This window comes from Helianthus annuus, chromosome 9, assembly GCF_002127325.2.
Source record: "Helianthus annuus cultivar XRQ/B chromosome 9, HanXRQr2.0-SUNRISE, whole genome shotgun sequence".
Taxonomy (NCBI): Eukaryota; Viridiplantae; Streptophyta; class Magnoliopsida; order Asterales; family Asteraceae; genus Helianthus; species Helianthus annuus.
In genome coordinates this window covers 41190280-41206431 of record NC_035441.2, presented here as the reverse complement: position 1 = coordinate 41206431, position 16152 = coordinate 41190280, and the positions used below count along the sequence as shown (strand labels likewise).

Sequence of the window (16152 nt, the reverse complement as noted above, 5' to 3'; positions counted from 1 at the left end):
TCATTCAGTCTACATACGTGAGGGATATAATAAGCCAACCAAACTAAAACCTCAATATTACCAATCACCACAACAACACGCATTGGTCCAAAAAAAGACCTTATAACACCCCAAAAAACCCACACAACACACCACGTGTTCTCCGTACTAAAAGCATATGACACATGTTACTAGCACAAAATTACACAACTAAGAAAACATGAAGAACAACACGCCTATGAAGCAGGCAACAATATAAATAGGATAACACTGCGTACAATACAAAAAGACGTTAACCAACAGTGAAGCACAACTTACAAGCAACTAAAGCATAAAGTTGTTTCAAATCAAATATTTAACCAAACGTAAAACAAAAAGGTTAAAGACAATGTAATAAAAGAAATCGAAAAAGATCTTAGATAAGCAGATAAAAGAGTTCAATGAAGACAAAGGAGGAACCTTCGCCAGATCCGCATTATAAACCGAGAGAGATGGCCGGAGATGCAAGATCCCGGGTTGCTACCTCCTCAAATGTCAATCTCACTCAACACATAATCGAACCAAAATACGTGTCAATCAATGCCTATCATCATGGATTCCAAGCTCTGAAGGTCATCATCATCGCAATTATACATTTGACATACATAAGTGTTTACAAAAAGCCAACCAAAGTGAAAACCCCAAATAATGTAAGCCATAGATCATCGAAGATCATCGAAGTCTGAAAAATCCTGATTCACTTCTCCCTCTTAAAAAAGCTTAAAAACATAAAGAACACCGTCAACGAATAACAACCCAGGACCACAACGAAAATCAAACCAAAATTCGAATCACGGGCCAACAACACCACAAACGCACAAGATTTCAAAACAAAGACCGTCTTAAATAGCAAACAAATAAACCCCTAACCTTCCTCAATATCACTGGTGAACTTTCAGAGAGAGAAACATAGATTGCTTTTCAAAATGGTAAAGCAAAACATAAAGGAAATTTGCATCGGTTATCCCAAAAGCAAAAGTCATTATAACCCCAAAAGAAACACATAGCACAACACCTGTTATTCTAAATAAAACCATACGACACGTGTTACGATACAACTAAGAAAGAATGGCGTACAGGAACAATACATACTACACAACACCATGTATAATACAAAAAAGCACGAAACAACACTAAAACACAAATTACAAGCAACTAAGCCCACAAATGTTACCAATTCATATATTATAAATAAATTAGTTTTAAGCATTTTCTTTTATTTTATCTTATAAATTTTAAGATATAGTATTTTATAAAACCTGAAAATGTTGTTGCAGCGTGTCTATTTTCATCTAAGTCTCGATATAGTTTTTTGGAATCAACTCATGAGTAGCAATATACAAGTGATCGGCTCACAAATATACAAGTCATCAGCTCACAAATACACAAGTTATCAAAGCTGCATCACAATTTAGTTTTGAAGTGACACGTTTACTATTTTCGTTATTCTACTAACATAATGTTTATAAAAATTCTGAATATTCTGTTACAACGTGTTTATCTTTATCTAAGTTTCAATAAAAGTTTTGTTTAAAATCAAATAGGTCATATATAAATGACTTTTTTGTTCTTTATCATGAGAAAGCTAACCGATGTCGTTCGGACAATAACATGAACAATATTTGTTTTTATCGTTCTCTTCACGTTCCTACCGATGCTGTGACAAAACGAACTGATTCTTATCGAATAACATCCGCTGGTATCGGTATTATCCAAATCGGCATCGGTATGCGTTTTTATCGTTTTTAATCATTGTCAAACACATATTGATATTCTCTTGGGCATATCTCTTTGGTTGCTATGCCGAGCGTTGGTAGCGTATCCATTCTCTAGACCAAAACGTAAAATAAAGTTCAAGGTTCAAATCACAAAATCGAGGAAAGTGTAGGGGGTGGGGGGTAAAAATTTGTATTTTCAGAGCTAACGGCCACTCTCTCCCCGAAGCTGATCTGAGAACATTCTGCACCTTTTTTCTTCTACGCCAAAACACGCACAAACACAACACATTTCGATCAAATATCACAGTCAAATCAATCGACACACAAAAACTGTATCATTCATCCCGATTTTCATCAAATTACAGCAATACAAACACGCAAAGAGAATCATATATGTGTATGTATACACGTACGTTCATGATTTGGTGTATTCAGAGACCAAATTACCGTTTCTAGGGTTTCAATCACAATCATCGGTTGATACGAATGACATTGTTACGGAACAATAACTCTTTAATTCTTCCAGATTTTCATCGAATTACAGTAATCCAAACACACACAGAGAATCATATATGTGCATGTACACACATACACACATGATTTGGTGATTTGCGAGGCCAAATTACCGTTTCTAGGGTTTCAATCACGATTACCGAAATTGAAATCAATTGACACAAGAACTCGTTAATCATTTCAGATTTTCATCGAATTACAGTGATAATATTTGTGTATCTATACACAGAATGACATTGTTACCGAACTGAAATCAATTTACAAAACACACACTGAGAATCATATATGTGTATGTATACACGTACACACATGATTTGGTGGATTGAGATGCTAGATTGCTGTTTCTAGGGTTTCATTGATTGATACGAATGGCATTGTTACGGAAATTGTGCTACAAGAAGCCGCCTGATGGACTTCTAGAAATTTCTGAACGAGTTTATGGTATATCATTCGATCGTTTTTTCTTTTATTGATTCGATATGTATGATTGGAAAATAGTAGCTTAGAACCTTCGAATTTGGTATTAATATGAATGTTGTTACTTGTTAGGTTCAGTTGCATTGTACTTTATCATGTTTGGTAGTAGTTCGGTCCTGTTAAAATCCAAATGTGGATTTATTTTTCATTGAAAATTTAGGTATGTGTTTACAAACGTTGGTAGTCGAAGGCGCTAGGCGCAAAGTGTGACCGGTTCATTTGCAGATTTTGGCTTGTTTTTTTCAGATTTTTTGCGCCTGGATGGATGCAAGGTGTTTGGGCCGCACCTGGATGCCTACGCGCTTGGCTACATAGATTTAGGTCATTAATATATGGGACTTTTTGTTTCAAATAACATATTTGAGTTATTTCCTTCTTTTTTTACAAACCAAATACGATATGCGTCTATCTGCTTTAGTTAATACACGTGCAGTTTAAATTTCATATTCACTTATGAAATTGCATTTTCATGTGTAGTCTTTGACTGTTGTTTCACTACTGAAGCTTGGGATTATGAAAATTACGAAGAGTACGTGGGAAACATAGTACGTCACCTTAAGGATCATTATTCCGATGCCGCGATCCTGATTTTCAATTTTCGCGAGGGAGATACTGCAAGCCAACTTGCCTCCGCTTTAGCAACTCACGATATGACCATAGTTGAATATCCTCGTCACTATGAAGGTTGTCCATTGCTCTCCATGGAAGCCATCCACCATTATCTAAGATCATGTGAAGCCTGGCTTACATTTGGAATGCAAAACGTTCTTGTAATGCATTGTGAACGCGGTGGTTGGCCTGTTTTGGCATTCATGTTGGCCGCACTATTAATTTATAGTAAACATTACTCTGGCGAATCGAAGACATTAGACATGGTTTATAAGCAAGCTCCTAGTGAGCTATTATACTTGTTTTCACCACTAAATCCTTTACCGTCTCAATTGAGGTACTTACAATATGTATCGAGGAGGAATGTGGGTACCGAATGGCCACCGTTGGATCGAGCACTCAGTTTGGATTGTGTGATGATGAGTATGATTCCTGACGTTGATGGACACGGCGGTTGCTGTCCGATTTTCAGGATTTATGGACAGGATCCGTACATGCCCGGTGATAAAACTACCAAACTTTTGTTTACAACCCCGATGAGGAGTAAGAATGTTCGATACTACAAACAGGCATGATTTATTGTTATTCTATGTAGTACAATATACTAATTCCGCAACTGAAATGTCTTCACTTAGTTTTGAATGGCTTCATCCAGGTTATGATTTATCTCTAACCGATCAAATGGGTGAAAAAAGCTAACTTAAAAGGAAATAAGTTAAACAGGATGAATATGTCAAAACTTGTATTATAGTGTATTTGAATGCATTTAACATTCTAAATGAATTTAGTCAACACTCAACAAATTAGATTATTAATGAAAGATATCATTTTTGTAGTAACACGTGATGTGCTAGTTCTGTATAAACACTAAATATTTAAACAAATGTTTCAGGTCAACCTATTGTGACCAGACTTGTACTCAATATTTCGTGTTTTAACCCGTTAGTAACGGGCCGTTTTGCCACTTCTGCCAACAGCGAGAATTGGAAACATAATGTCTTTATTGACCGCTTACTACTTTTTGCAGGCAGATTGTGAACTGGTTATGATCGATATCGAATGCCATATTCAAGGTGACATTGTACTTGAGTGTATCGGCTTGCATGAAGACTGGGAGCATGAAAATATAATATATCGTGCTATGTTCAACACATCATTCATCAGATCAAATATTTTAATCCTTAATCGTGAAGAAATCGACGTGTTGTGGGATGTTAACTATCAATTCCCTAATGACTTCAAGGCTGAGGTAGTTTTCTATAAATTTAGAGTAAAATGTCATTTTCATCCCTGACTCCCTGAGGTTTGGTAGTTTTCTATAAATTTAGAGTAAAATGTCATTTTCGTCCCTGAGGTTTGCTTAGTTTCGGGACTTTCGTCCAATGGTTTGTTTTTCTGCATCTGAATTGAAAAAGTTTGAAATATTGCCATTTTCATTCGGCTCGTTAACTCCATCCATTTTTCTCGGTTAAGTCAGGGGTTTTTTTCGTCCTTTTTATTTAGTAAGGGTATTTTGAATGCTTGTACATTATGCTAAATGCTTGTACATAAAGTGAAAAAGACCGAATTGCCCTTCAAGTTAACAAAAAACGAAAATACCCCCGACTTAACGGAGAAAAATAGATGGAGTTAACGAGCCGGATGAAAATAGCAAGATTTTAAACCTTTTGGATCCAGATGCGGAAAAATAAACCTTTGGACGTAAGTCGCAAAACTGGCCAAAGCTCAGGGACGAAAATGTCATTTTACTCATAAAGTTCTATTTATTTTATAGTACTGAATAAAAAGATTTATATATTTAATATTATACGTACAGTTTCTTTTCTCGGAAATGGATGCTGCAGCTTCTGTAGTCCCCGTAGATTCGTACTTTTTTGAGAACTCAGAGGGTCTACCTATTGAAGCATTTGCTACAGTCCAAGAGATGTTTAATAGTGTAGATTGGCTAGATCCTAAAAGCGATGAAGCGTTTAACGCACTCCATCAGATAGCTGCATCAGAAATTGGGCAGGTAGAGAGTAGTTCTTAGATGGGCAGTTTTGACCCGTTTACTTAGTGGGTTGGTTTTGGTTTTTGAAGCAAAGTGTTAAACAAAAATTGCTAAGAAAGGGAACAGGTCAAATGGGTTGAAACACAACCAAAGTGCACCTCTTTATGGACACAACCTATAAAAAAGGTTTTATTCAGAGTAAAATGCCATTTTTCGTCTAGTTTTGCAACTTTCGTTCAAACTTTTGTTTTTCCGCCAATGGACCCAAAGGTGTTTCATCTGGCTCATTAACTTCATTCATTTTTCTCTGTTAAGTCAGGGGTGTTTCTGTCTTTTTTGCTAACTTAAAGGGCAATTCGTTTTTTTTTTCACTTTATGTAAAAAGACTGAATACCCCTGAAAAAGGCCGAATTGCCGTTTAAGTTAACAAAAAAGACGGAAATACCCCTAACTTAATGGAGAAAAATGGATGGAGTTAACGAGCCGAATGAAAATGGCAAGATTTCAAACCTTTTGGATCCAAATGCGAAAAAACAAACAATTGGACGAAAGTCACAAAGCTGGCCAAACCTCAGGGACGAAAATGGAATTTAACGCTTTTATTCAAAGATTTAGGTTATTATTGTCGTAATACTGTGTCCTGAATTATAGTAAACACGGAAATTCTTGTAAAAACTGAAGTTTTACTTCATGTAAAATGTTTCAGGATAAAAAGCGTATCGAATTATTAGAAAATGCTCCAAAGAGCCCTATTCACTTGGCTAAGGAGAATGTAAAGCCCCTTGGTTCCCAACCATCCTTAGATAGTTCAACAAGTCCTATCGCTTCGCCAACATCTACGCCATCTCATAATCTTTCGACTCATGAACCCGTGCATCCTTACCTTCGTGGGAAGCATGTTTCCAGTGAGAAAGAATCTCCATTGGCCAAGTCTGACCACCCTTTCCAGAAATTGAAAGATATCGACGTTAAAACTCTTCCACCCCATTCACCTTCTCAATCTGGTTCTCCAAGTTGGTCCGCATTCCCACCCGCTATCCTGTCACCTAGACCGCCATTGACCGATATTGATACCAAAGCTGCACCACAAACACCAAGTGCACCACGTAGATCACCAACTTCTTCACCATTTATAGAGAAGGTAGATATGGGGGGTGGGTCCACTCCACAACGGTCCCCGATTCATCCGATATCCCGACAAGAAGAGTCAGTTATGAAACCTGGACCTTCTCCGCCAACGCCACCTCCTCCAACTGCACCTATGAAAGAGAAAACCGTTCTACCATCACCAGTATCACCGCCTCCTACGGCTGCACTTGTGAAAGAGAAGCCAGAAACGAAATCTGGATCATATACACCCGTTCCACCACCACCACCGCTACCGCCACCTCCTCCAATTGTATCCTTGAAAGAGACACCATCAACACCAACTGGACCTGCACCACCACCACCACCACCAGTGCCTGCTCCTCCGCCACCACCAGCACCTGCTCCTCCGCCATCTTCAGCTCCACCACCTCCCCCTCCTCCAATACCACATTCTGCTAATCAAAATGAAAAGGGGGGTGTCGTACCACCACCACCACCGCCATCAAAAGGGGGCGGTTTGCCTGGTGCTCCAGCTCCTCCACCACCGTTAGGTAGGGGACGTGGTTTGTCACTGGCGACGTCAAAAAATCAAAATGCAAAGAAACTGAAGCCTTTACATTGGTTAAAACTAACAAGAGCGGTACAAGGAAGCTTGTGGGATGAAACACAAAAATCTGATGAAGCTGTGAAGTAAGTTTTTTCGTTTTCTGAAAAATGATGATATTTTCTACGAAGTCCTGTGTTAGAGTTAATTGCCATTTACGTGTGGTTTGTCCACTTATGTCATTTCAAGCCAAATTTCAAATTGTACCATTTTCCACATTCTCGAAATGTGTCATTTCAGTCCAAAAAACTAACCCCAGTTAAAAACATCTGTTTAATGAAGGGTAAAATTGTCATTTCCCATTTTCTTTTAATTTCCTTTTTTTAAATCCATGTTAAAACCCACCCATTTTAATCCCCCATTTCCCTCCATTCGCTCATAAACCCTAATCAGAAATCGGAAATGGCAATTTTACCCTTCATTAAATTGAAGTTTTTAAGTGGGGTTAGTTTTTTGGATTGAAATGACACGTTTCGTAAACGTAAGGGAGGGAAACGGTACAATTTTAAATTTGGCCCGAAATGACATAAGTGGGCAAACCAAAGGGACGTAAATGGCAGTTAACTCAAATCTCCCTGTTTATTAAGTCTTCTCATTATTTTTATGGTTCACTTATGCTAGGACACCAGAGATTGATATAAAGGAACTTGAGAATCTTTTCTCAGCAGCGAATCCTAATTCAGACAAAGGGGCTGCAAAATCAAAACCCGCATCAAAAGCAAACAAGCCTGAAAAAGTCCAACTGGTAAAACATGAGCTTGTACCCTTGTACTGAATATGCTCAATCATATGTTTATAAGTTACATTTTGAGAAGTTTGAACTTGTTTCAGATTGACCACCGGCGGGCATACAACTGTGAGATTATGCTTTCAAAGGTGAAGATACCATTGGACGAACTAATGGTAAGCTTAGCTATTTACAGTGTTGTTACTGAATTCTTGGTTTGTGGTTAACAAATACAAAAGAAATGGTGAATGATTAGCATATCATAAGTAATTGCAATTTCTGTATATAATTTTTGATTTATTTATTTTATGTTTCTGAAACTTTGTAGGATTATGTGCTTGCTTTAGATGAGTCAGCACTGGATGCTGATCAGGTGGATAACCTCATAAAGTTTTGTCCTACAAAAGAGGAGATGGAAACACTGAAGGTAACTTTATATATATATATATAGGGAAGGTTCATTGGGGAACACTAAAAAAGTGGGGAACGGCGGGGAACCGGCTCAAACGAACTCCGATTTGACTCATTCCAGCGGCGTTGGAACCGTCTCGCCGAACCCTAACTAAGATCTTTTAACCCTAAACCCTAAATCCTAACTCCTAAACTCTAAACCCTAAAGCTAAAAAATTAGGCTAAAATCTAAGCTAAACCGTAAAATCTAAACTATAAACCCTAAAAACTAAACCCTAAAGGCTAAATCTAAAGCTAAACCCTATAGCTAAACCCTAAAGCTAAACCCTAAACCCTAAAGCTAAACTCTAAACCCTAAAGCTAAACCCTAAAGCTAAACCCTAAGGCTAAACCCTAAAGCTAAACCCTAAAAGCCAAACCCTAATATATTTAGGGTTTAAGGGTTATGATTTAGGGTTTAGGGTTAAAAGATCCTAGTTAGGGTTCGACGAGACGGTTCCAACGCCGCTGGAATGAGTCCAATCGGAGTTCGTTTGAGCCGGTTCCCCGCTGTTCCCCATTTTTTTAGTGTTCCCCAATGAAAAGGGAAGGTTCATTGGGGAACACTAAAAAAGTGGGGAACGGCGGGGAACCGGCTCAAACGAAATATATATATATATATATTTACCTAGTTCATATGGTCAACGCGAAACACAAGCTCCACGTGGATGGGGGCAAACTTTAGGCCTTTCAGCCAGCACATGTGGCTTTTACAGTTCATTATTTAGTACTGAGGTTAGGTATGATTCACATTAAATTAATTTGTATTCCTCTTGTGCTATTAAATTTCAGGGTTATAAAGGAGAGAAGGATAAATTGGGCAAATGCGAACAGGTTTTGTAACCTATTTTATAGGATAAATTGGGTAATTTTGACCCATTTAGTAGGCCTGTAAACGAACCGAACGTTCATGAACTGTTCGTGAATTTGTTCGGCGGGAGGTTCGTTTATTTAAAAACGAACGAACATGAACACAACTTTTTGTTCATTTAATTGAACGAACCAACATGAACACACGTTTTGTTCGTTTATTTATTTTGGTGAACGTCCGTTTATGTACGTTTATTTACATTTGTTTATGTTCGTTTCAGTTTAAATACATAAGTAATTATATTTGTATAAATATTAAACGTAAAAGGAACTTTCTACCTTCTTATCTAAATATAACTGATTGGTAGTTGGCCTTTCTGGTAATAAAAATGGGTTTTCCAATGGAATTAATCGTGATTAATCACTAATTTATATAAAACCTTATTGTTATTTAGTCAGTTATGTTCATTTGGGTTTGTTCATTTATGTTGTGTTTGTTCAATTATGTTCATTTGTGTTTATTGCTTGTTAAATTATGCTCCTTTAAGTTTGTTTGTTTATGTTCATTTACGTTTGTGAACTGTTCGTTTAGGTTTTAAACGAACACGAACATGCCCATTTTCTTAATAAACGATCATGAACAAAAAATTGTGTTCGATTATATGTTCGTGTTCGGTTAAAGTTGAATGAATGAACACGAACATACCTCTGTTCGTGTTCGATCGGTTCATTTACAGGCTTACCATTTAGTTATGAATGTGTTGATATGTGCTTTGTTTGATCTCAAACGTTTAAACTAAAAAAGTTAGCTAAAGGGGGGATGAGGCTTATGGTTGGGTTGAACAGGCCAAACGGGATGAAAGTCACCCATGGTCTATTTTCAATGAAATCATTGTAATAATATTTTCTTGTAAGTTGCTATCTTAATTAACGCATGAAGGTATCTCTACAACTGAATTAATTGCAATAATAACTTTGAAATTATGTCCACAACTGAATTCATTGCAATAATAACTTTGAAATTATGTCCACAACTGAATTCAATCACATGGAACTTATGTTTAGTTTGATTGCAACAGTTTTTCATGGAGCTAATGAAAGTTCCACGTACAGAATCGAAGCTCAGAGTTTTCTCTTTTAAGTTACAGTTTGGATCACAGGTAAAAAAAGAGTAAAATGCCGTTTTCGTCCCTGAGGTTTAGCCAGTTTTGCGACTTTCGTCCAAAGGTTTGTTTTTTCGCATCTGGATCCAAATGGTTTGAAATCTTGCCATTTTTATCCGGCTCGTCGGCTCTATCCATTTTTCTCCGTTAAGTAAGGGGTATTTTCATTGTTTTACCTATATTATTTATGTTTTTTATTTAGTAAGGGTATTTTAAATGCTTGTACATAAAGTGAAAACGACCGAATTGACTTAACGGAGAAAAATGGATGGAGTTAACGAACCGGATGAAAATGGCAAGATTTCAAACCTTTTGGATCCAAATGCGGAAAAACAAACCTTTGGACAAAATTCGCAAAGCTGGCCAAACCTTAGGGATGAAAATGGCATTTTACTCAAATAAAAAAAAAATTACATGCTAATAGGTTTTGGTGTAATGCTCTGAACATCTTTTTATCTAGGTTTCTGATCTTAGGAAGAGCCTAAACTCCGTAAACTCAGCAGTGGAGCAGGCAAGTTATTTTCCTGTTAACTTGATCTACAAATCAGCAATAATTTAATCCAATTAAACGTTTGTCAAAATGATGCGTTTATCAGGTCAGGAGTTCCTCTAAATTTAAGAGAGTCATGCAGACGATTCTCACTCTTGGAAATGCTCTGAACCAGGGGACAGCAAGAGGTAAGTTATTAGTTGACTTGTTGAAAATTGCCTTTCACCATTATACGGATCATGTCACAAAATATTTAACTAGTGTCACAAACATTTTCATTTAAATGTCACAAAATATTTAGTTTGTTTCAAAACAAAATTTATATTCCAGTTTGGTTTTAAGCTCTCTGGAGATTATGATAAGTATGAGAATACTTAACCTTAGTTGCTACATATGAGCACATAAATCTGTGTAGATGGAGTATTGATTTCATTTTATCCAGTGAACAACATAGCTAGAAGGTGGCAAAATGAGCATGGCGGTTGAGTCGGTAATGTGTCATTTTGTATGGGTTGAGAAGGTCACTTGAATCACTTTTAATTCATCATATTTAAATTCTTAATGGGCAATTCGTTTGTCAAATATGATTACAAGAACAATAAATTTTGATGATAATCTTTGAAAACAATGATTCAAGATGTTTTATGCACTAAAATAAAACTGGTGGGTAATCACCCGCGCTCCGCTGCCGGTTATTTTCGTACGACATTTATATTGAAACGTAGATAAAGGAAATCATGTCAAAAGGGTATGTTTGTAATCACGAAAACAAATGTTAAATATCTATTTTACAAGCTTACTTGAGTATTGAGTATAATTGTTCTCTGATTTAAATCCCAACACGAAAGTTCACTTTAAAAAGTCGAATCCAGGTGTAAAACCCAAGCTCCAACCATTAGGCCAGTAGCAAATTTATTGTTTGGGAGTTGTTTAACATACACACACGTTCACAACCTACGCCCCGCTTGCGGTGTGCACATATAATGTATATATGTGTGGGCGCTTAGGGGGGCAAAAGTGAAATTGAACTAATTTTAACGTTATTTTACTAATTTAGTGAAAATAACGTTAAAAGCGACGGACGGTTAATCATGCATCATGTAGTGGCGTTGATAGCCAAAAGACAAGGGGTACATGCACCAATCGGTCTTTGTCCCGATTGCTAAGTGTTATGTGCCTTATGTCCAAGGCTTGATGCAAAACTACAATCGAGTCGGGGGTCTCACTGGAAGCAGCCTCTCTATCCTACGTGGGTAGAGGTAAGGCTGTCTACATCTTACCCTCCTTAGACCCTACCTCAGCTTTGCTTTGCTATTGGTGAGATTTACTGAGTATGATGATGATGACACGTTCACAACCCACGCTTTTTGCTATATATATGTGTGTGTGTTTGTGTTTGTGTTTGTCTAATTTGGGCGACTTTTGATCCATTCCTTTTAAGCTAATCTATCTTTTCTATTTGACCCGTTTGAGATAAAACACAACCTGAATAGACCTATATATAAGTAAATGGGTCAAAATTGCTGCCTCGACCAATAGTACATTTAGGATAAGCTAAAAGCTTTGTCTTTACATTGTTAACGTAAATATGTATCTAGTTGACTTTAAACCTTTAATACCCCGCATCAACAAGCTATTATATTGGTTCTTAACTTGCGTTTTTATGTTTAGGCGCTGCTGTTGGATTTAGATTGGATAGCCTGCTCAAACTTACAGATACCCGTGCAAGGAATGCCAGAATGACTCTCATGCATTATCTTTGTAAGGTATTGTAATACTGAAACTTCTATAGGCTTTTAGCTAAACCTTGTTTAGATAGATTACAATATGGTTTTGAAGATAGAGATAAATGATAAGATAAAGAACTGGTGAAAATTTTGTACCTGTTTTCACTTGTGTTCATGCTAGCTCTGGTGGATACCTTTAGGTGCTTGCTGACAAACTACCCGAACTTCTTGACTTTTCCAAGGATCTTCACAGTCTGGAACCTGCATCAAAGGTGATTCTTTTGAGTTCACATATGCAAAAAAGGGACGTGATTTGTACACAATAATTGTTTTTGCTTGGAGTAAAATGCCATTTTCGTCCCTGAGGTTTGGCCACTTTTGCGACTTTCGTCCAAAGGTTTCTTTTTCCGCATCTGGATCCAAAAGGTTTAAAATATTGCCATTTTCATCTGACTTGTTAACACCATCCATTTTTTAACGACAAGTTAGGGGTATTTTCGACATTTAATCTTGCCATTTTGCTATAAATAAACAAAACAAATAGCTAAAATGACAAAAATGCCCCTGATTTAACGTAAAAAAGTGGATGGAGTTAACAAGTTGAATGAAAATGGCAAGATTTCAAACCTTTTGGATCTAGATGCGGAAAAACAAATATTTGGACGAATGTCGCAAAAGTGGCCAAACCTCAGGGACGAAAATGGCATTTTACTCTTTTGCTTTTGACAAACAAGGCAAGACCAAAAGTTTCATGTGTAGATTTTGATGATTACTTTCTATTTAGGTACAACTGAAATTTTTGGCAGAGGAAATGCAAACTATTAGCAAAGGACTCGAGAAAGTTGTCCAGGAATTGTCCACGGCTGAAAATGATGGACCCGTCTCTGAAAAATTTCTAAAGGTAAGATTTAGAGGTGACAGTGTCGACCCATTTATTATAACTGGTCAATTTGGGTTGTATTTTATTGATAACAGGTCAAGCAGGTTAAATGTAAATGAAACGGTCCAGAAAAGTTAAATGTGTTGAAAAGGGTTAAAAGAATGGCCAAGAACATGATTTTGTAAAACCTTATTATGCAATAGTATATATTTAGTTTTAAGAAATTATCTTATTGTTCTAGATAGTTTTGTAATCATATTCAATGTGTTAAAACATTTAGAAAATTCCAAAAAAAATGGACAAAAAAGTTTTGTTTGCTGGGTCCTAGACCCAACTTGCTTTTATCCAAAAAAAAAAAAAAAAACCAACGGGCTTACAGACTCACATACCATGTTTTTGTTGTTAGGCATTGAAGGAGTTTCTTTGTACAGCAGAAGGTGAAGCAAGGGCTTTGGCTTCACTGTATTCTTTGGTGGTATGTGTCGTATTTCTCGCTTGAATTTACTATAAGCGGTCTAACGATCTTTCATATGTCAACAATGACTTGTACTTTTTGTTGTTTTATAGGGTAAGAATGTCGATTCTTTAATTCTCTACTTTGGGGAGGATCCTGCCCGTTGCCCATATGAACATGGTAATTACTAATTTGTTTTCAAAATCTGAATAATTGGGATCTTGCATAAACTTGTCTATTATTATTATTTCCTTTTCAGTTGTTTCAACTTTGTGCAACTTTGTGAGAATGTTCAATAAAGCACATGATGAAAACTGCAAGCAACTCGAGGCCGATAAAAAGAAGGCTGAGAAAGAGAAGGAATCTCCAAATGAAATGTCGAAACCTACTGATTCCAAAACCGAGTCCGAACCTACGAAAAACTCTCTAACCAAAACTGTCAAATAAATTTTAACTTCATTAATTTATTTTTACCGGTGGGACAAAAAGGGCTCTGGGGCCTTTATGTCTAAATGGATGTATATCAACCATGTAAAGTTGTATACTATCACTGTTTGTTTCTGCTGCTGCTGCTGCAACAACTTTTATGGCCATCGCGTTTCCATCAAAGGTTAGCCTCTTAACCCATAGTAGTGTTCGGATTGTACAAAAAGTAATTGGCACAACCCTTTTAAAGTTAGCATAAAAAGGTTAAAATATATAATTTACAAGTAATAAGTTCGACCAGCCACCTCTTTCACCGCCCGTTTCATTCACTTATAGTAGCATTACGACTCGTTTATAATCCGCCAACCCATTTACTACCTGTTTACCTAAATTTAGAAATGGATTACAACCCATTTATAATCTGCCAACCAGTTTGACTTGTTTAATAAATGGGTTTCACAAGCCATGTTTGGGTTATAATAGGGGTGTTCATCGAATCGAATAACGGATTTTCGAATTAATCAAATTGAATTTTTCGAAAATTTATTTTTCCCTGAATTCGTATTCGATTTAGATTTGATTTATTCGATTCGTATTTGAAACTCGAATTCGAATTCAAATAATTTCGATTTAATTCCATTTCACCCTAAGGAATAAATTATTTTACTTTTTTTTAAACTGCTACAAACTAATTACTTTTAACATCAAAAATACTTATCTACAAAATTTATTAACGCTCAATATTTCAAAAGGCCAAAATTTAGAAGTTTGGTTGTTTACTAGTAGCGATGCAAGTTAGGTTACAATTCCGAAATGAGTTATTGGGCATTTGAGATTGGTGATGTTATGAATAGTAGACTTATCAGTTATGGATATGGATGTAATTGATATTTTGGCCCAAATTAAAAGTTTAAAATATATTAAAAAAATATGTATAAATTGAATTCAAAATTCAGATCGAATCGAATTGAAAATCATAAATTCGTATTCGATTAGAATTTGATTACTGGACTCGAATACGAACTGAATCGAATTTGAATTATTGAATTCAAATTGACTCGAATTTCGAATTTTTTGAGAACACCCCTAGGATACATGGTTCTAAATGTAACCCGTGTTAAAAATGATCCAAGTTTTTTACTTTCCAGTCAAATTAACAGTCATTTACTTTTCATTTTGACTTAAAACTTTTCTGCAGCAAAGATGAATCAGCACATGATGGCAATTTTGTAAATATTTAGGAACCTGGATATCGAGCGTGGGAGCTATACCATGTTATAACAGCATGCTCCGCCTATGTGTTTGTTTGAACGGTGAGGACATTCTTGCTGAAGAGGCACTCAATAAATAGCGCGGGAATTGAACTTTATGTTTTGTAAATAAGCGATCGACGACTATTTTCTTGTTATCCTCCTCGAAGAGTTGAATCATGACCATAGGCAATTTATTATTAGAAAAATAGTTAACAATGTCTGTTAAGATCCTCATTTTGATGTATCTTATGTCTTTAAGATTCTGTTAAGCAAGAATGTAGGCAACTAGCTAGGGGTATGCGTGGGTTGGTTTTTAATCCTAACCGAACACTTCAGTCATATAGTTTTTAGTCCCAAACCAAATGACTGGGGGTAATGAGGGTTTAACCTGCTCTCTTCATCTTCTTTCTTGGAGTTTAATCCGCTCTAAGGGTCTTAAGACATTTTGTAGTGGACTAGTGGTGTCTGGTGAGCATATTAAATGCCAGACGTTAAAAAAGTTTATATTAAACCCAATAGACTTCAGGTTATCTTAGTCTTACCTCTAGTTCTCTTCAACAACGTTCTATTCATAAAAAAAGTTACACAAGTCACCGCAGATGGCCTGAATAGTTGAATAGTTCAGATCTCACTATTTTCACTATTTTTTTTTTCACTCTAGTTGTCCTTCGTAGATATGTTTGGCATGGAGCTTTTAAGAGCTTCTAACTTTAAGCTTTTAAGAAAAAACTCATACTTAATAAAAAAACTTGTT

At 36.3% G+C, this 16152-nt stretch overlaps 1 protein-coding gene across 4 annotated transcripts; it reads left to right on the top strand.

The window, feature by feature from the left end:
- The first annotated feature begins 1960 nt into the window (after window positions 1–1960).
- On the top strand, window positions 1961–15632 carry LOC110877501 (formin-like protein 13). Of its 4 annotated transcripts, none has more exons than XM_035977319.1 (19): window positions 1961–2690; window positions 3204–3904; window positions 4363–4584; window positions 5152–5346; window positions 6032–7104; window positions 7640–7763; window positions 7850–7921; window positions 8074–8172; window positions 8988–9029; window positions 10085–10165; window positions 10629–10679; window positions 10765–10846; window positions 12330–12424; window positions 12586–12657; window positions 13170–13286; window positions 13672–13740; window positions 13833–13899; window positions 13979–14329; window positions 15387–15632. In XM_035977319.1, exons 1-18 carry the CDS (start codon window positions 2618–2620, stop codon window positions 14164–14166), a joined length of 3423 nt encoding a protein of 1140 aa, XP_035833212.1. In that variant the 5' UTR covers window positions 1961–2617; the 3' UTR covers window positions 14167–14329; window positions 15387–15632. The 4 variants fall into 4 exon arrangements, with proteins under 4 accessions (XP_035833212.1, XP_035833211.1, XP_021981341.1 ...); XM_035977318.1 differs by having other exon boundaries at window positions 15349–15632; XM_022125649.2 differs by having other exon boundaries at window positions 15344–15632.
- The last annotated feature ends 520 nt before the right edge of the window (window positions 15633–16152 follow it).

Bases quoted from the DNA above. Each gene is read 5' to 3' on its own strand.
- LOC110877501 (XM_035977319.1), top strand. From the start codon at position 2,618: ATGGCATTGTTACGGAAATTGTGCTACAAGAAGCCGCCTGATGGACTT. The intron at 5,347-6,031 runs GTAGAGAGTAGT...AAAATGTTTCAG, and splicing joins CTGCATCAGAAATTGGGCAG to GATAAAAAGCGTATCGAATT. The intron at 8,173-8,987 runs GTAACTTTATAT...ATTAAATTTCAG, and splicing joins AGGAGATGGAAACACTGAAG to GGTTATAAAGGAGAGAAGGA.